The sequence below is a fragment of the Lepidochelys kempii genome, chromosome 1 (assembly GCF_965140265.1).
Source record: "Lepidochelys kempii isolate rLepKem1 chromosome 1, rLepKem1.hap2, whole genome shotgun sequence".
NCBI classification, from domain to species: Eukaryota; Metazoa; Chordata; order Testudines; family Cheloniidae; genus Lepidochelys; species Lepidochelys kempii.
This window is the reverse complement of record NC_133256.1, coordinates 331,767,119-331,788,734: the sequence shown is the minus strand read 5'-3', so window position 1 is coordinate 331,788,734 and position 21,616 is coordinate 331,767,119. Positions and strand designations below refer to the sequence as shown.

General features: G+C 41.8%; 1 protein-coding gene across 5 annotated transcripts in view; it reads left to right on the top strand.

Moving 5' to 3' along the window:
* The window catches only part of PCLO (piccolo presynaptic cytomatrix protein), a 514,363-nt gene extending 493,999 nt beyond the window's left edge, over window positions 1-20,364 (top strand). For all 5 annotated transcript variants that reach the window (XM_073328639.1, XM_073328637.1, XM_073328638.1 and 2 more), the window contains 3 exons: window positions 10,857-10,991; window positions 11,601-11,746; window positions 16,044-20,364. In XM_073328639.1, the coding sequence (XP_073184740.1) occupies window positions 10,857-10,991; window positions 11,601-11,746; window positions 16,044-16,184 (422 nt within the window). In that variant the 3' untranslated portion in view covers window positions 16,185-20,364. The remainder of the gene's footprint in view (window positions 1-10,856; window positions 10,992-11,600; window positions 11,747-16,043) is intronic.
* The last annotated feature ends 1,252 nt before the right edge of the window (window positions 20,365-21,616 follow it).

Genomic DNA, 21,616 nt, shown 5'->3' with positions numbered 1-21,616 from the left:
GGGTACATGGGGGTCTTCTATGGGGAGGCCCTGGATGCAGTCCCTGGTTGGACCACAGGGTCAGCGCCCTAGAGGAAGGGGCTGACCACCTGCAGGGGATCCGAGGGGCCCAACGGGCCATATGGGAGACGCAATGGGCCCTCCATAAGAGCATAGGCCAGCTGGTAGAGGAGCAGTGGGCTCTGACAAAGATCCTCTGGGAGGAGTTGCGGAGGAAACAGTGGAGAGTGGCCGAACAGCGGACATGTTATGCCTGCAGAAGGCAGGGACATTTAAAAAGGGATTGTCCCTACTGGGACCGGGGCAGGGCACCTCGCCTGGAGGAGAGACGGGGACAATTCCTGCAGACAGTCCACCAGGTGAGGGAACCCGGGTGGCTGCCAACCTGTTGGTCCTGCGGGCAGAAGGGCCACTTGTGGTGGGCATGCCCAGGACAGAGGGACACAGAAAGGTCCAGGTCAGGGAGGAGGTGGAGGGCTTGTTGGGGCTGCCGGGCACTGGGCCATAAGGAGGAGGGGAACTGGCAGGAGGAGGTGCCTGTGGGCCCAGAAGGACCAAACCTGAAGGAGGCAACCTCCCGAATGGAGGGAACCCTGCAGGAGGTGGGAACCCAGACCATCAAAGGGCTAGTTGCTGAGGATGAGACCCAGACCATGTGGGCCCAGCGGGAGGCCAGGACTCAGGTTCGGGGAGCCCACGTAACAGTGGGAATGCAGACCTGGGGGAAGAGGGTCTGGAAAACCCAGACATACGGGCGTGGCTGGAGGCCGCAGAACGGGCCGACCGGAGGGCGGAGACCCAGGTCCAGGAGATGTCCCGACCCTGGGAGGCCGGGGAGAAGACGTGTGCAAGCCTGGAGGGCTAGTCCCAGGGAGCCCTGGCTGAGAGGCCCCTCTTCCCCCAGGTGTGGGGGTTTTGAGGGGGGTGGGGTGTAGCGGGGTGGACACCCGCTCAGGCCCAGAGGGGTTTAGAACAGCCCTGAGAGAGGGCTCTTGTAGAAGGAAGGCAGTGGGGATGACTGGGGAAGCAGCCTCAGCTGGGGGCCATGCCCCAATCAGGGCTCAGCTGGGTCTATAAAGGCTGTGAGCCAGAGGCCCAGGGAGACTCTCTAGCTTCTGAGAGAGAGGGACCAAAGCAGAGTACCTAGATTGGAGCAGGGCCGGGGGAGGACCGGAGGAGCTGCGGGGCTCCAGCCAGGAAAGCCCCAGGCTGCGGCCTACCATTAGGCCCAGCAGGTACTGGGGTTGCAGGGGACAGCCCAAGGTTAGACAGAGGCAGCAGGTCCAAACCCAACTTTGCCTGTGATGTGTGGCTCATACTGCAGTCTGCCCCAGGGCACAGGGACTAGCTGGTGACTGGCAGGAGCCTACGACTGAGATGAGGTAGGGATAGTGCGTGGGGGGTTCCCCTGGGAGGGGGAGACCCAGAATTGTTGGGTACTGCCAGGGGACAGCACCCAGAGGAAAGGGGTACAGGGGTCCTGGGAGAGACATGGTGGCCAGCAGCAAAGCGAGACACCGGCCTGAGGAGGGAGCTCCGGAGGCTGGTGAGCTAATTCCCTGAGACGACCAGTAGGAGGCACTGCCGGTGAGTCTGCACTCGGTGACAGTGCTCAAGAAATTAAAATCTTTGTTCTTGCCTTTCCTTGTCCACTGAGATCAGAGTATGTAAGTATCTGGCATTATTTTGGCCAAGACAGCAAAATCTGACTCAGGAAGGGGTTGACAGTCAGAACTGCCGTTACAGTTATGGATAAACCTTGCAATCAAGATGAAAAGGAATGATAAATTTGCTTGGTTGGAGAAGGGAGGAAAACAGATTTTGAAATTATCATAAACTGAGCAAGAACCTAAGCAGTTTCTCTCTAGCTGTCGTCTTCCTATTGTATAAGTAAGAAACACTTTGTGTATTATATAACAGAATGGAAAAAAGCTTGCAGATTCACTTGTCCTACTTTCACAGAACACTTATAGTATATTAGACCAAGATGATTGTCCTCTTGTAGTGAGGTTATATTAAATGCAGGTTTTTAATGGGAGCTTGCAGATTTACTCTTTCTCTAGCAAAAACGTGTTTTCTTAGGCTACGGCTATACTACAGAGCTTACAGCGGCAGAGCTACACCCATACTGAATAAGCCACACCCCTGAGCGACCTAAGTTACACCAACCTGGGTGCCAGTATAGACAGCACTATGTTGGCAGGAGAGCTTCTCCCACTGACCTAGCTACCACCGCTCATGGGGCTGGAGTATTTAAGCCGAGAGGAGAGCTCTCTCCCGTTAGCTTAGAGCATCTGCACTAGCAGATGTAAGCTCTGAATTGTAGCCATAGCCTTATTCACACCCCGAGCGACATAACTTATACTGACGTAATCTGTAGTGTGTTCATAGCTTTAGCAAAACTCTAATAGAATGGGATCCTCCTAAGGCTTAATGTGTATTATATTAATCAGGGTTTGGGTAGCAGTGTATATGTGACATAAATTGTTTCCTTCTCCTTATTTGAGCTACTGCCCGTACAAAAACAAGGGCTATGTGTGCCTTCCATAATCAGAATTCATTTTAGCTGTGCTGATGCAGACAATGGGTCTGTATCTGGAGACTCTGATATCACCCTTTATATAAGGTTGAACCAAGCTTAATCAGAATATCACAGTGGAATATTCATCGCCATTTATCTTGCTGTGATTAAAGATATGGAGAGTTATAATGCTATTTTAAGAAATTCATTGAGACTCTAAACCTAAGCTTGAAATTTGAATGAACTGTACAGTAGGCTTCAGAGTAAGCCGTGTTAGTCTGTATCCACAAAAAGAAAAGGAGGACTTGTGGCATCTTAGAGCTGTAGCTCACGAAAGCTTTTGCTCAAATAAATTTTAATCTCTAAGGTGCCACAAGTACTCCTTTTCTTTTTGAAAAGGAGCTGTGTCATGGTGGATAATCAGTTGAACATGAACTCCCAGTGTGATGCTGTGGCCAAAAGGGCTAATGCAATCCTCAGATGCATAAACAGGGGGCTCTCAAGTAGGAGCAGAAAGGTTACATTATGTCTGTATTTGGCACTGGTGCTGCTACTGGAATACTGTAACCAATTCTGGTGTCCATAATTCAAGAAGAATGTTGATAAATTGGAGCAAATTCAGAGAAGAGCCATGGAAAAAGGACCAGAAAACATGCCTTACAGTGACACTCAATGAGTTCAATCTAGTTAGTTTAACAGAGAGAAGAGCAAGGTGTTGTTTAGTTATGGTGTGTAAGTACCTACATGTGGAACAAATATATAATGGGCTCTTCAGTATAGTAGAGAAAGGTACAACATGATCCAGTGGTTGGATGTTGAAGTTAAGAACTGTATAAAGAGGACAGTGATCGATTATTTACATGTCCACTGAAGGTATTACAAGAAGTAATGGGGTTTATTTGTAGCAAGGGAGATTTAGGTTAGGTATGAGGGAAAACTATCTCCTTCTAAAGACAGTTAAACACTGAAATAAGCTTCCGAGGGAGACTCTGGAGTCCCCGTTTTTGTAGGTTTTTAAGAACAGGTTAAACAAACAGCTGTCCGGGGTGATATAGATTTACTTGGCCCTACTTCAGTGCAGGGGGTTGGACTAGATGACCTGTCGAGGTCCCTTCCAGCCTGCATTTTTCTGATTCTACCTCTGACCTTAGGGATCATGCAAGATTTGAAGGCAGCAGCTAAAGAAGCAGAGACCACCAGACCTGCTGTGGTCTGCTGGACTACCTGGAATATCAGCCAATGGAGGAGGGAGGGCAGAGCTGAGAGCTACATAGGCCTTCCACTAATTTGGATTTGGAGAGTGGTGGTGGAAAATGTTAGTGACATCAAGGATGTGGTAGGTGGGTCGATCAAACAACTGGTTACTTTCAGAAAGGGAGAGTGAAGGGATGGAACCAGGCTGCAAACTGACTGTAGGAGTTTTCAGGGAATGTACTTATGAGGCTAAAGGAGAAAGATGTGACTCATTTGGGAGATAGATAGGACCCAAAGAACAGAGGGGAAGGGGAAGATCTCAAAGCGGTGAGAATAGAATAGAAAACCTCTGGCATATGAAGGATTTGAGACATTCCTTATAATGTTCATCCATCATTACTTCAGAATAGCTCTGCTGCTGGCTCATGTCACCATGACAGGATGAAATGCATTATGACATGAACTGAGACCATTGCAAATAAATGGAATGATTTTTTTTAATAAAAAGCGTAAATTGTTGAGCTAACTTCTGCTGTTTGTATGCAGGGAACGCTCCCCATTGACTGGTAGTTTTGCCCGAGTAAGGGCTGCAGGGTTTTTCTCATATGATTGGAATTATAGGCTGGTATGATTTTCAAAATGCCAGTTAATATCATGATGGATGAGGTAATATCAGTCAGCTGGAATTTAAATAATAGTTAGCATTTACAGCACTATTTATTTTCAGACTGATTTACCATGATGGACCATTGTGATACCCCTGTCTTTTGGGGCAAGAAGGCAGGATGAAACCACAGTGCTCCAGAGACACAGAAGGCATTCAGCAGAGGCTACACAACTGCTACTGCATCCTTTGGTGGAGAGAAGCTTATAGCCCCATGTGTGGCCAGCTAGCTCCACTGGTCAGTGCATGGTGGAGGAGGACACAGGCATGGCACTAGCTCCTCTCTCCACCCTCTTTAGGTTATCATGCATTCCCAAGAGGGCACAAAGGCTGCAATTCTGCTGTTCCTCCCATGGAATACAGAAGGGGGAGAGAAGTACCTTTCTTTGCTGTGTATCTGGTGCTATATAATGAATCCAAAAGGATAGGATTCATGGTTAGGTAGGTAAGTATTATCCCTATATTAGAGGTGAGGTAGAGAGCTAAACTGGCTTTTCCAAGGCCACAAAGTCAATTTGGGGCTGGGATCTGGGGACAGACTTCAGGAGTTCTAGGTACTCATTCATGCACCCAGACTTTAATACCCTTTTGCAATGTTAATGCTGTAATACCATAATGCTACCAATTCTAGCTTTTTTTCTAAGTACTGTGGAGGGAGAAAGTTGGATTTTTATTCTTCTAATTTAGCTGAACCAAAGAGCATGCTAGGTTAAGTGATACAAATGCCTAACTGCACGCACAATGCTTAATCGCAGAATACATCCTGTCTCATTATACCATGCTAGAAATCATTATAACTGTTCCATGTCCACATGACTAGATATCCGTGTGACAAAAGTAAAGGAAATATCAAAAAAGAAATGCCAATATTCCATCAATGAATATTGTGCGGTTCCCACAGCTCATTAATTCAATTCCTTTTGGGTATTAAAACATAAAGAACTAAAGAAATGGAATTAGATTCCAACAAAGGAAGTCTTTATTTCAGTTCTTATGCCTGTAATGACACTCTGATTACCCCACATCTCTTCATCTTATGCTGTACATTGCAAGATTATGGAAATTGTATGAAGTGTCATTTATTATTTTAGGATGAGCGATGTAACATTTACAGTCAAAAATAGCAAGTCTTCAGAGCATACTTAAAAATAGCTTTTAGGACCAATTAGAAGATAAGGAATTAACTTAAACTTAATGCAGAATATTCTTCCAAAACAGAACATGTATACCAGAAGCCTTGCACACCATCTAAAGTAAAATCTGAAAGGCTTCCTCGTTATTTAGCCAGCTGTCTCTTCCCTTATGTATATCTACTTCCATGTAGGATAATCTGATCTTGGGTTTGGCATTCAGAATGTTCATTAAGGAGATAAATCCTGCCCATTCCTCTGTAAGTTTGGAAGGCTTCATTGTATTGGAACAATGCAATTTGTTGGCAGGATTCAAGGGGGTATATATATTCTTTGTGCAGTGCAGGTGCCATCTCCCTGCACATGCTCAGTGGGAGAAACGGGGGGGTGTGGTTTAAATAATTCACTGCTACATGGCTCCTCCCCACCAACACATACAGTAGAGTAGGGAGCACTGCAGTCAGAGAGAAATTCTGTTGCCACCATGTGCCTGGCAAGGGCCCCTCATTCATTCTGCCTAATTTTCCAGCACCCAGATGAGTTACTTGGTTTGGATGTTAGGTAGAGGATTTGGGCTATAAAGTATAATGTGGCAGAAAGCACCAATTCAAGAGGCTGGTCCATTTGGGAAGTGGGCAGAAGGGAGATAGTCTGTGGTTCTACCTCTCTCATGTTGAGGAACATAGCCCCTGTGAGCTGTGTATTTCCTGTGTACACTGGAAGTAGTGTCTGTCTTACAAGCTAATATAGAAACACTGGGGAGGGGTTGTCATTTTGCTTCTTTTCTAGCAGGAGTCTTCTATCTCTCGTTTGTTTGTTTTATTTATTTATTTGCATTGTAGCAGCACCTAGGAGCCCCAGGCATGGACCATTGTGCTCGGTGCTGTACAAACACAGAACAAAAAAATGGGCTCTGCCCTAACGAGACTACAAATTCTGTGCATTCTCAACAGTTTTGCTGAACTGGGCTGGAAGAAGAAGAAGAATGACCAGAGCTGAGCTAATAACTGACTGTTTCGTTCAGTGGTAGTTACAAAAAAAATAAAGATATTTTGGTCAAAACTAACTAAAAATTGTTAGCATTTTCTGTGAATTGAAAAAGTCCATTTCAGGTCTGTTCCAGATTGGGAATTCAAACCTAGGTCTCCCACATCCCAGAGGAGTGCCCGAAGTACTGGGATATAGGTCAGAGGGTGGGGCAAGCAGCATCACCCCACCATCTCCTCCAAATATTTTCAGGTCGACTGAAACAGCATTTTCAGTGAATAAACTATTCATCCAGTTTTGCTCCAAAGACTTTGTCACTGATCCCATAGTCAATGGTTTCACTACTCAAATGGTGCTTCAACCAAAGGGTAACATCACTGTTCATTCCTTCCTAGGACAAGCTCTGGCTGATAGCAGGTATCTGATTAAAAATAAATTAAGATAAAGGGTGAAATCCATGCCTTATGAATAGACATAACTTTCAAAAGAGGGTAGCTGGAGGTTCTGGTACTAATAATTAACTTAAACAACACTGCAAAATGACATTACAAATACTTCCAACTTTGCAGAGCTGAAACAAAGCCCCATGATTTATAAATGCAGTAAATTGGTACAATAACTGCAGATAAATGAATTAATTAATAAATTCTCTAGTCATCCAATGTCCTAGCAATATGGAGGCTCATAGTTATATATGAATAAGGGTTTATATCATGGGCACTAGAGCAAATTAAGTTTATAACACCCCTCAACTTCTTAAGGTTACCATTTAACAAAATAGTTTTCAGCAAATTATTGAATCAATTAGTTCTTAATTGCTAACGGATGCTTAATAAATCTGATGGCCTAATAATAAGCAATAATTATCCTGTCTTGCAGAAACTCATTAAATACTTAATCATAGCTATATTTTTTTAAAGACTCTAATTACATAGTTCTTGCTAACACAGTTCTAAGGTGGTTTTAATTCAGCTAGACGTGCCCGTTACCCTGCACTTGAGTAAATATGTTTTTGACAACGAGGTAAGATTTTAATAATGTACAAAAACTGTCTTATTTCAGGAGAGGGTGAGTGCACAAGGTTTGGATTTTTTCTGGATAAACCATCAATGTATCATCAACTGTGCAATGAAGGTCCAATCCTATAAGGTATTGAGCACCTTGAACTCCAAGATTAGCCACAAAGATGCAGGAGAATAAATTTTAAACTATCTCAAAATAGGTAAAGCCAAGCCCATTTTTAAAGAAATGCTCAGTCTTCACTGACCGTGAACCCTCATGAACAGTTCTAGACAGTTATATAGTGACTACCCCATCAATGTAGCCCTTCTTTAAATGTGTTTGTATGCTGCGAACCAAAACCCCAAACCAATGCGGATATGGGATACGTCTTATATCCCATTCAGAGTGATTATGCCAGGGTGGGTGAAAGGAGAGAATGGAAAGAGGAAGCCAAAGAGTTGGAAGGAAGTGAGGTAAATTCTGAGTCTTTAAAACAGTTTTGGTTCTTTAAATCAACAATGTGATTCAGTCCCCTGTTTCATGAGGCTGGTGCAAGGGCTCAAAGAGTCAGGTTGAACATCTTCAATCTCACACAATGGGAGAAGTGAAAATGAGTTAGGAGATACAGGAGTGCTATCAGGTTTCAAGTATCCTCCCCAAGGAAATATGTTTTCCCTGTGTAGCTGTTATAGCAGAAAAGTATCTGTGGAGATACACACTGATCTACAGTAAAATGCTAGATATTGAGACACTGAAGTGCTGCATCATAAAATGGGACTGACATTTTCAGGCACACTGTAAGATATTGTAAGCATATCTCTCTCTCTCTCTCTCTCTAGTCCACTGAATCCCATGTAACATTTCTCCATGCTGACTGATTTTGTGTTATTTTGGAAAGACATGTAAGTGAAGGGAAGAAAAAATAAAAAAGGAAGCAGACTCTGCCAGGAAAGCTGTTGCCTCAACAAATGTTGCAAATGAATGTAAAAGGGGTGGGGATGGAAGAGACAATAAAATAAAAAGCTTGGCAGCTGTTCTAGGAAAGGCTGGTGGTTAAGTGAAGATTGCCTGAAACTAATCACACGTTTCTGCTACAACTGTTTATACTGGCTTCACGTAGTTAATTATTATGGGATTCAATGCAAAAACAACACTGACCAAAGCACTAGCAACAGCAAGTGGTATATTTGCCACTGTAGCTTTGAAATGTGTGCTGCCTTCATAAACACCTTTGCTAGTCTGTCTACAGAGCAAAACACAGCTCTACCCCCGTCTCTATTTCTGAGTCTTTCAGTACTTGGGGTCCAAGCCCTCAATGTGCTGAATACTGTCAGTTTCTATTGGTTGCTCAGCACTTTGCAGGTTAATACCATTGCCATCTTAACAATCTCACTGAGGCACATCAGATAGAACCGATTTATGGGTAATGGTAATAACGTATCTGACCATCCTCTTCACCAGTCTTGGCTATTGGTAAACCATTTCTGCCACAGTCACAGATCCTAACACCATGGGTGTCATTGCCCTTTCACACATATGTGCTTTACATTGGTGTAATTACACTCAGGGGGTTAGACCTATTTTGCATGAGAAGAGAGTCAAGCTCTATCCATTGTGTTAGTGGGTCTGGCAAAAAAAATGAGTGCTCTGATTGATGGAATGTAAGTCAAAGCAAAACTCTCATGAATGGATTAAGAGCAGGAGCAGACCCTCAAGGGAAGGTTTTCTGATTGCCAGGCTTGACAGTAATTTCACCTGCCCACATAAGAGCCCCTTCTGTCCCTCTAGGGGTGAAATCCTGACTCCACTAAAGTCAATGGGAAGACTTCAGCTGAGTGAGGATTTCATCCTCTGATGCTACCAGGTTCCAGTTTGTGGTCATTCTGTAATGAGCTTTCCATGACTGCTTTCCATGACTCAATACAAATTTATTTAAATGGAGAAAACAATATAGTGTGTGAGGATTTTCTCATGGAAATCTGTGCTCCAGCAGCTGGTGCTGTGTAATGGGAACTATTCAAGTGCTGTAATATATTCATGGGACATGGAAGTAGCATCTAAAAGTCACTTTGGGAGTTTTGATGCTTTAAGAAAAGCAAGATTTTGTAGCAATTTGAAAGGCACATGTTTAATTGTTTCCGTTCATCAAGATCACTTTTTATGATAACTCCTTGGCACCATCTGCAAGGATTTCCTGGTAATGCATTAAACTCCAGACTGCTGGCACCAAAGAGTTAGACACCAAAGACTCTCACAGACTTCACTGGGCTTTGGATCAGGCCCCAAGTGAAGAAGAAGGTGAAACATTACGTTACACCAGCAAAGTGGCAGGTAGAGGTAATCTAGGCACAGCCCCTCTTTGGGGTTATTGCAGAGCCAGGACATGTTCTGCCAGGAGCACCGGGGAGTGCTCATACATCTCTGCCCATTTAAACAATGCAGCATATCACCCTCCACTCTGGGCATCTAGCCAAGAGCAATGCCTGGGCTGTGGGCCTGCCACTCTGCCTAGTCCATGTGCAGGCTGCACAAAGGTGGAGGAAGGCTCTTTTCTTCTGCCCCCTTCCCTGCACTGTACATGCACATAATGGCTGGGGAAAATATCGTATATCGTCTAAAGGGAATATAATTGCATAGCTTCACATACAAATGTAATGGTTTGACATAGAGTAGTCCTGTCCAGAGAGCTATTAGGGAATTCATGACCGTTCAAAATAATTGCACTTACATGTTTATTGGATGAATTTGATTTTTATAAATCTTTATTGTACATTGAATAATATCCCTTATTCTTTTTGAATGGAGTAATTTCAGAGTCCTGACCTAAAACTTTCAATAGCATCTCAGTGGCTTAGGAACTTAAACCCATTTACTTTCAGTGATACTTAGACAGATCGGGCCCGATTTTCAAAAGTATTTAGATGCCTAAAATGCAGATAGGCACCCAACAGAATCTTTAAAACTCCTAGAAGCGTAACGCTCATGTGAATTAGGTACCTATGTGCTTTTGGAAGGCCCATTAGGCGCCTATCTGCAGTATTAGCTACTTCAACACATTTGAAAATCTGGCCCAAAATAACTGTCGCTTTGGAAAATGGGATTAGGCTCCTAACTCACTTTAGAAAATATTCCCTTATTTGCTTCTTGAATTAAATAAGTTCTGATGTCTGTGACTGTATGTGCTACTGTTGACTGCATATGTCTACCCTGTTTGCTTTTATCTAGTCATTGTTTTTATACAGCACCTCTCATTGTAACAAATGAGAAAAGTATAACACAATCTCCTTCCTAAATACAGTACTTAGAGCCCCCCTCCATTTCCCTTCACTATAATGGGTTTTGTTTTTCTGCTTTCCAGGTAAAACCCAGGTGATAGGTGAAATCAAGATTGCATTGAAGAAGGAAATGAAGACTGATGGAGAACAGCTAATAGTTGAAATCCTTCAGTGCAGAAATATCACCTACAAGTTTAAATCTCCAGATCACTTACCAGGTACCAGTCAGAAACAGCTTTATGATACAGTAATGAGTAACAAGCAGGACACTGACTCACACATTTAATGATATTATTGCCATAGAAAAATCATTTTGTTTGTTAAGCAAAATGACGTATGTTTTTTTTTGTTCCTGTGAACATTTTTGATGAAAATGTGTTTTTTGAAATTTTTCTTGAAATGTTTTTTGCATTTATGTCAAATTCAAAATGTTTCAATTTATTGTTGCATTAAAAATGAACATTTGTCAGTTTTGTGTTTTCACAAAAAATAGACATTTCTGGTGAAAATTTCTGTTTTGTCAAAAAAAGGTACTTTTCATTGAAAAAATATTTCAGATGAAAATTTCCTACCAGCAGTAATATTTTGACAGAGCCATAAAGACATCAAGACTGGTTTTGCTGTCAGTGACACCAGTGCAAATCCAGAGTAACTTCCTTGGCTTCAGTGGAGTGACTCTAGTTTCACTCCGGTGTAAATGACAGCAGGATATGGCTCCACGGTATACAGAGGTGTATTTTGTCTCCGTACTTCTCATCCATTGAAATCTGTAGTGACAATGACACCTTAAGAGCGCCTGTATCATAGGTTGAATCTTTCTTCCACAGATCTGTATGTGAAGCTGTATGTTGTCAATATCTCTACCCAGAAGAGAGTAATTAAGAAGAAAACCAGAGTGTGCAGGCACGACCGAGAGCCTTCATTTAACGAGACGTTTAGATTTAGTTTGAGTCCTGCTGGGCATTCTCTTCAGGTAATTCTGCATCTTATTACAACATAATTTTATATGTCTTCCATGCTGTGCTTTGGGAATTAGAGATCAAACTCCCATTCCCAGTGACTTGCCTAACAGGTTACTTAAAAAATAAGATTGCAAAGGAAATAGCACCGTTATCTCCACTCTCTTGCTTTCTTTTAGTAGGTTGAATGCAGTGTACCTAATGTCATGTCTTTAGGGGAAGGATGGTCTTGTAGGTGAATTAATCACAAGACTAAGGGCTTGGCTACACTTGTGACTTACAGCATAATAAAGGAGCCCCATACGCACTAGCTCACTACCCATCCACACTGGCACGTAGAGCGCTCTGACTCCGTGGCTATAACACTGCTGGTACTCCACCTCGGCGAGTGGAATAACGTTTGCTGTGCCCCCGCTGGAGCACTGCTGCGCCACTGTGCATGAGGTGTTGCATTACTGCTCTCTGATTGACCTCCGGAAATGTCCCATAATCCTCTTAGGTCAAGTGGCCACTCTTGTCATTGTTTTGAACTCACTGTAGGAATGCGGATATGCCCTTTCAAAGCTCTGTTTCTGACAGCTGGCTGCTTATCTGCTCCGGGACAAAGGAACCATTACTGAGGAATGCTGCTTGCTTTGAGTGAGTGAGAGAGAGGCAGGCAGGGGGAGAGGGAGGTCTGCTGCTGTCTGAACTTACAAGACAGCATGCTGACACGCTCTCAGCCCCCCAAAACCCACTCTCTCTCCCTCCACATACACACAACGCACTCCCTGTCACACCCCACCCCCCTGCATTTGAAAAGCACGTTGCAGCCAGTTGCATGCTGGGATAGCTATCACAATGCACTGCACGCCAGTGCGCTTCCAGCTGAGAGTGTAAACACTCGGCAGCGTTTTCCCTGCTGTGGTCTTCGAAGGCTGCTTTAACTCCCAGCGCTCTACAACTACAAGTGTGGCCATGCCCTAAGAGTCAGAAGATTTGGGTACTAGTCACAGCTATGCCTCTGACTCATGAACACAGATTCTGCAAGTTGCATAGTCTCTATTTCCCCATCGCTAAAAGGGGATAATGATATTTACTCAGCTCTGCGGAGAACTTTGAGATCTTCAGATGCAAAATGCTACTTAACAGCCAGGTGTTGTTATCATTTATTAGAAATAATTTACTGAAGCTCAAAGAGATAGATGTGAAGCATAGCGCACTGGAGCCAGCTTGTTTAATTTACAATCTGGCACACATCAAAGCTTGAGTGGAGCTGCACCAGGAGGCAAAATCCCTCTTCCTGCTGTTCAGCCTGTCAGTGGGCTGTGCACATTGCCCCAGCTCTCACTGGTGCACCCTGCTTTCCTCGGTGTGTCCAGCTGGCTGCTTGGGTTGGTGCAAAGGTAGGCGACAGCCTACGTCTCTTCTTAATTTTCATTACCTGTTAACCCTAATAAAAAGAACAGGAGTACTTGTGGCACCTTAGAGACTAACACATTTATTTGAGCATAAGCTTTCGTGACCTACAGCTCACTTCATTTAAACATAACAATGTCTCTTTATTATAGGCAGGACTGATGGTACCACCTACTATTATTATGGTTGCCCAACATATAGTTACTTATAACGGCCAAACTTTAACCATTTTGGGCTACAATTTTCCATACAGGGTGTCTGCTTCAGGCTGAATTGGTTTGAAAAATGTCGGCCCACACAGCTGAGCTCTTTCAAAGAAAGAGGCTACAGAAAATTTATTGTTTTGCCCATGTTAAAAATTTCCGATGACCTTTCCTTTGAAAAGATCTAGTGCCCCTGTGCTTTGCAGCAGGGACTTGAAATTTGGCAGGGGATATTGTTTTTGTTTCAGGATGTATTTTTTGCCATCCCCATTGTTCTGTTTGGACCCAGCAGAGAAGTAAATAGGCACAGAGGGAGCTAATAGAAACACAGCCCTCTGCTGTGTGGTGGCTTTTTTGTCCTAGCTGCAAATCAGAAACCAACATGAAAGAGAGGCTTTGCATTAGGGAGTGGGGGGGACTGTTCAAACCTTTAAAGGGACATGCTATCACACCTATGAAAATCTGCTCAAATCTTGCCTTTGAAAAATTGCAGCTCACACATGCTCAAAAGGTTGTTTGGTTTTTTTTCAATTTTGAGCAGCTAAAATCTCAAAACATTCTATCTACTCTGGGCATGCTCCAGCTCAAGGCTGAGCAGCACTTCTCTTGCAATTGCAGCTCAGGGCTTCTGTGGGCAATGCTGGGGTCTGGGCCTGGGTTTGAGACTGAGCATACTGGAACTGAGAACAGTCATTCCTGTGCTCTAAATGCCCCTCCTGCTGGACCCAGGCAATGTGGAGGTAGAAGCTGTCTGAAGCTGCAGAGGGGATAAGAGCTGAATCTTCACGGATGGGGCAGTAGACGAAGGCAAGGAGCTTGAAGGAATAGACTGGGACCAGAGGCTAGGAGGTGGGGAGAAGGAGCCTGGGAGTTGGGGTGAGGAGGTGACTGGGACAAGCAACCTTAATTCTGGCATTTCTTAACTTTTGAGTGCTTGATTTTGCAACGTTCATCGTGTTGTTTTGACATAGTTTTCCTGTGTATAATATTTATATAGTGCCTTTCACCTGAGACTTTAAAAATGCATGACTGACACTCATGAAGACAGCCTCTCAACACCTTTATGAAGTATTATTGTACCCATTTTACACATGAGGAAAATAAGGTTGTGATGGGTTGGATCACAGAAACCCCCTTGGGACTGCCAGCTGATGTGCCAAGACTACTTCTGCCCCTGCTTTCCCTGCCAGCTTGGGACTCTGGAACCCTGCCTGGTTGTGCCAGACACGCTTCCTGGTTACAAACACAGACCTAGGTCTGAAGCACATCCCACAAACTGCAGGCTTAACTGAAAGCAGCCTAAGAAGTGTTCCTGTCTTTAACACTCAGATGCCCAACTCCCAATGGGGTCCAAACCCCAAATAAATCCGTTTTACCCTCTATGAAGCTTATACAGGGTAAACTCATAAATTTTTTTCCCTCTATAACACTGATAGAGAGATATGCACAGCTGCTTGCCCCCCCACCCCAGGTATTAATACATACTCTAGGTTAATTAATAAGTAAAAATTGATTTTATTAAATACAGGAAGTAGGATTTAAGTGGTTCCAAGTAATACCAGACAGAACAAAGTGAATTACCAAGAAAAATAAAATAAAACATGCAAGCCTATGCCTAATACAGTAAGAAAGTGATTACAGATGAAACCTCACCCTTAGAGGTGTTCCAGTAAGCTTTTTTTACAGACTAACCTCCTTCTAGTCTGGGTCCAGCAATCACTCCCATCCTTGTGGCTACTGTCCTTTGTTCCAGTCTCTTTTAGGTAACCTTCAGGGGTGGAGAGGCTACCTCTTGAGCCAGCCGAAGACAAAATGGAGGGGTCTCCCAGGGGCTTAAATAGACTTTCTCTCGTGGGTGGAGACTGCCTCCTCTCTCCTATGCAAAGTCCAACTCCAAGATGGAGTTTTGGAGTCACATGGGCAAGTCACATGTCCATGCATGACTCAGTTTTTACAGGCAGCAGCCATTGACCACATTCTATCTTGAATGTTTCCAGGAAGACTTCTTATGTGGATTGGAGTCTTCCAAGATCCATTGTTCATTAAGTGTTTCTTGACTGGGCACTTAATTTGCACATTCCTTTCTCAAGAAGCTAACCAAATGCTTCACTAAGGCTATTTAAAATCAAGCAAGTACACAGCCAATATTCATAACTTCGAGTACAAAAATGATACATGCCTACAAATGGGATGAATATATTCAGTAGATCATAACCTTTCCGGAGATATGTTATATGGCATATGTAGCATAAAACATATTCCAGTTATGTTATATTTACATTCATAAGCATATTTCCATAAAGCATTATGGGGGTGCAACATCACAAAGGTACATAGAGATTAAGTCCCAAATGCACACACCTAGATGTCTAAAACTGGGCTCCCAAAATTATAGGCCATTGTCAAAAAATTGGCCACATTTTGCGTTTGAACTGAGGATAGACTCCAGGACTGCTGAATTCCATTCATCTGCTCTAGCCAGTAGATCACAGAACAAGGAAGTGGAATAGGGGAGAAGCTCTGCGTTCACTGCATTTCCTCTCAAATGGGGTAATATCCTTGTGTAGTAGGCTGTGCGTTGATGTTTCCTTACTGTTCTACAGGTGCAAACCTAGATGTCAACATTTCTGAATCTTTATTGTACACCAGCAAGTGGTATGTGTAATTAAGCAAATAAGACAATTTTAACCATGTTTTTTTTTCTTCCCAGATTCTGCTTGTCTCCAATGGAGGGAAGTTTATGAAAAAGACACTGATTGGTGAAGCTTATATCTGGCTTGACAAAGTGGATCTAAGGAAAAGAATAGTAAACTGGCACAAACTGATGGTCAGCTCTACACAAACACATTGAGCAGACAAGTCTGCTTAGGGCACTAAACCTTGCAGCGTCTGCTGTAAATGGCATTACTCCAAGACTATAGTTTAATATTGTGTTTAGCTAGGCTTTCAGAATACCAAGTAGGGAAGAGTGAGCTCTGGGCTACATAGCACACTTAAATGAGGGCTAGTCAACTTGTTTTGCTGTAAAAGATAGCAAAGAAAAAAAGTGAGCCCAGAACTAAAAGCGAGGAAGTTTGAAAAGAAGATGAATATGAGGGCTCCTTGACGTTGGACTCTTTGTGGCTGTCAGGAGAGTAACTCAGAAAGAAATAATGAAGGCTTGAAGGCAGCTGTTAATGCAGAGTTTGGCTGCGGCTGGAAGTAATGTGTCTGAGAGAGCAATCTGCTTTTCTGTGCAACCAGAAGGAGATCATTTTATGCAAAAGCACCTAGGATGACTGGTTTTTCAAATCTCACTTATCAGAAGTGTAAAACTTGTTCCTCTGCACCTTAAAATCTCTGATAATTTGTTGTTGTGAGATTATGCCACAGGACACAAACTGCAGGCTGTTTGTAGTGGTGGGAACATTATTTTACATGGGTTTTTTTTCCCTTTATGTAAAGAAGTTACACTATATAGAGAATCAGATCAAAATTATTTCATTTTTGTTTCCATGCATTAACAATGGGTGTAGGTCTCGGTCCTGGAATGTAAAGAATAAAAGCACACCCGTGGCTATTTTTTGTTTTTGGAGGGTGGTTGGAAAGAGAAAGGATCAAATGGAAATTGCACTAAATAAGGATGGGGGTGGGAGAGAATGTTTTCTGTGCGAATGAAACTGCAATTCATCCTTCCCTTTGGGTCAGCGGTTTACAAAAATGGGTTTGTCTCTTTACAGTTTAAGCATTGAGATCAATGCTATAATTTCAACTATTCCCTTTTTGTCTCCAACCATCAGCCTTACCCTTAGACTGTTTAAAGGCAGTAAAAGTTTAAAATATATAGTATGTACTCTGAAACATTAGACCCATTGTGCTAATGCTACCCTGCTGTTTGTGGAGCTCTGGATCAACAACAACCTCAGCAACACACACACTCCTTCTTGACAGCTAACGAGAAGGAATAACAAAATGTTTACCATCTGGGGATTGAAACATTAATGCGTGTCAAGAATTTCCTTTGAGAATCTCAGGTGAATGACTGAAACTAGTCCATTCAAATGTGGCTTGACAGTTATGAAATATGTAATTAAATGAAGGTCACTGGCAACACTATAGCTTAAGGTTGTGTCGGAGATTCCACAATAAAAGTTCTATTTTCAGGTGTTTATAACTCAGCGGTAACAATTTCCTTTTGACTGAAACTTTGCATAGGGGATCTTAAACTGGGTGTGATAATTTTCTTCTAACTCAGATTAAAAGAAAAAGGAAAGTACTTTCATCATTCTTAAAATTGTAGAAATATTTAAAATAAATTGGCATGGGATTAATTCCCTTACCGTTCAAAAATGGCTTCATATTTTATACCTTCATATTTTGAAGCGATTTGGCAGGGGATTACCCTGAAAGACCATTGCTTTTTTGTATTTAAAAAGAAAGTGACCAAATGTAAAATGCTGGCAAGTGTTTACTGTGTTTACCCAACAGGAACTTTTCATACACCATTTTAAGTACCCATGTTGTTTTTTTTTACTAGGGTAAAAACATGACTTACATGGTCAATTCAAATTATTCCTTGGGATAAGAATTATATGCTTTAAATAAAATAGGGATAGATGAGAAACCAGATTGACTCTGAAAGAGCTATTGCAGTTGTTTAACTTGATGACACTTTTCTACATATTTTTTTCCATTTATTTATTCAAAATTAAAAATAACACCATGGGAAATGAGTGCAATATAGAGCAACGGGAAAATGTTAGGGATACACAAACCAAAGAAAGACAAGTAAGTCCAAGTTAAGGCTTTGGTGTACCACATTTTACTTGCAACACAATGCATTCCTACCAAAATGCCATAAGTTATCATAAAGACACAACAGCACTGTCAGTGGCAGCATGGCGTGTGCTTTGACTTTTAGTGTTGTGCTTTTGTCAGTGTTTTACCCAACTTCGATCTTATGTAATCACAGTCTGTTGGTGATCATATAAAATATCCTAAATATTGTGATTTATATGGAGAGTAAGATTCTTAAAAACCAAAATCCCCAACCAAACCAAAAATCCCTAAGTGGGATTTTTTTAAAAAAAAAATCTTTCATGTAAGTATTGCTCCTTTGTTGAGTTATTTTAAATGCCTGATGTCTACAGTAAGTCCTTTCTTTTCTGAAATGTCCAATTTCAATTACTGCATGAAGTAAAAGCAGTGAGATGTGCAATTTTGTGCAAACTGCTGGTAATTTTGTTCTTGCTCAGATTTATTATGAAGACCGCGAGTCATGCTGATGGTTGCTATGGAGATTTCCAGCAGGTGCTAGCACTGACTGGATGGCTTACTAGGAAGCCTATAATCATTATTCTTAATTGATGAAAGTGGGCTGGCATACTTTGCTTTTACATGCATTCACAAATGTTTCTGGTATTTTTATGAAACGGGATTGCTTGTTTGGTGTGGCTGGGGTTGTCCAGGAAAGCCACAGTTACTTTGGAATTAGCTCTCTGAAATGGGTTTAATTCATGCATCTTTATATATTGAAATTCAAGTGTGACTTGTCTGTTGGAATCCCACAGAGAAATACAAAGGGTAGTGGCTGTCAGGAAAACTGGTCACTATTAGCAATGGCGTGACCAACAGCAGTAGTGAGAGGACTCTTTTAATTTCATAGTTGTTCTCCTGTGCAAAGAGATAGTGACAGAGCTGGGTCCATACACTTTCCCTTTTGTGAGATTACCATCAATTCAGAGTTCGCAAGATGCTTCCAAAGTGTGCCAAGTTCCTTTTTTGATCAGATCTCTAGGTTGTACTGGAATCATTCTATGCAACACTGTTTCGTGTTTGAATGCATTTTTCTTTTTTGGGTGAATGAAGTCAGGAAAAAAAATCCTTCTTGTGACATTTAAAAAAAAAACAACAACCCACCAAACAAGGACTATTAGTATGAAAGTATTAGCTGAAAGTCCTTAGATGTGGCAGCAGATCTTATCCTCTCTAAATGATTGATTATTAGTGAATTCACACGTTTCTTTGAAGATGCATATTGTGGCTAGGCAATGGCAGAAGCATTTTAATTTGTTTTATTCATACGTCTGCTGAGTCAACAGAGATTGAAGTTGCTTCTTTGTTCAAGGCCTTGTACAGTGGAAACAAGCTGAATTACAAGAAAAAGCACAGTGTATGTGTTTACAAATAACAGGGATTTCTAATGTGGTCATTACTATTATGCATACAATGAGCAACAAACCATTTTCTTTTTTCCTAGTTCACACTGAACATGAGAGTTTCTATGATGACTGTTAAGCTAGTACATTATCATTACACTTTAAAGGGATAGTATCCAGGGGAAATATGAGTGCTGCTGCTTTATTATTACCCACGTTTTTTACATCATATCTCAGCGGAAGTAATAAGGGCCTGATCCAACGCCTATCGAAGTCAATGGTAATCTTTCCATTCACTTCAGTGTGGTTTTGGATCAAGACCTAGGAATTGATAGAGTTAATTTTCTGGATACATAGGTGTTCCAATGGTTAGATTGTGGGGGATACTGTAGCTGGTAACCAGCTGATATTGATTCTGACTCTAGGAATGAGGAGGAGGAGGACTGCTGGGGAAGAAGAAGCTAGTGTACCCTATAGAAATGATTTAATTAGTATTTAGTTTCATGGAAATATCATAAAGATGTTAATAGTATTTTTTTAATCTTATTATTTGAATCATAACTGACAATATTTTTAAGTACTTTATTTTCATTGCTACAGTGTCTGTATCCCAGATTCCACTAAGTATCTATCTAGATATGTACATACATATATGTATAAGAGAAAAATTGCATCTGTGTAACTGAAACTTGAAGTAATAATGGAACAGAGAGGTAGTTCAGTGTAAGTATCCACCTACATCACATTTGGGGCCCAATCCTGCATTCCTGGTTGCACCCGGGCTGAAGGATTGGGCCTTCTTTTTGAATTGCTAGTTGCCTTTGGTAAGAAAGTAGAAAGAATAAGCAAAATCTGGATACTCTCTTTTTAAATCATAAGATGCATTTTGACGTTTTCTGGTTTATCCTTTTTTAAAAGAAGATTAATAGATATACTGATGAGCTCAAAATTATAATATATATTATATATATATATATATATATATCTCCATAACTCAGACTACGTGATTTGAGAGAAAGCAGTTTTCTTAATTTGTTACCCTGTAAATAAGTATACATTTTTGTATAACAAATCAAGTTTGAATTATGAATTCCATCTGGTGTCCAAGCATGTGAATGTGAGTATTATTTGACTGTATCTTGTATAGATGTTCAGTGACGTGCTCAGGTGCTCAGCGATAGCTGACTAGCGTGTGTGCTGTCATGCTAGCAGACTATGTGTACAGCGTATCCAATGTTTAAAAAAAATCTACAAAAATACCTTAAAAAAACCCAAACAACAAGAAGAGTAGTCCTTGGAGAAATGTAATGTTTCTTCAATGAATGTTGCATGCATTGATGGTGGTTTGTTAATTTTGTTTTGTTTTGTTTTATTTATTTTGCTTCTGAATTCTCTCAGCAAAACAAAACAAACTTGTTCTAAAAATTGTATAAATTGAGACAAAAGCAGTATGAGAACTGTATACAGAAAATGCTTGTAAATCTGTCTCGGTTTCCACTTTATGTATAAATCCATGTTATGGTTTTGTGGTTGTATACAGGATGTATCTTGAGAACTTATGCAAATTGTGCTGTATAAAGGCTGTTACCCCAGTCTGACTAATAAATATTTAAAATATCCACTTTGGCTTTTTTTTCCCCATTGAATGCATAAATCTATACACATAGGAATTTTGCCGGCCTTAATTCATCCTCCACATTGACTTTAGTGGGCTTACAGTAGGGTTGAATTTAGCCCAGCTGTGATGCTGTACCCAACACCTACCTAGTGAAGCTACCATTCCGAACCCTACATGGGCACCCCCTCCCAAGGTGTTTGCAATTCCGCCATTTTCCCACATTTTCAGTGTTATATAGGGCTTGCTTTGCCCTAGGGTCCCTCAGACAGATTAGCACCCGCATTCCCCAAGAGGAATCTCGATGCCTTGCCTGTATTCCTCCTGGCATCTCCCAGACAGCACACATCAGTGTGATTCTAGCAGCACCCTGGAAGCACGTGCAGCATATTGCCTCCTCCACACCTGGCTAACTCTGGTATAAAGATGAGATGGAGACATGCCCTAGTGCTGTACTATCCACTACTAGGGATCTATCACCCATGACAGCACTAGGAACACACAGAGACAATATTCCCTCCCCACCTTCCA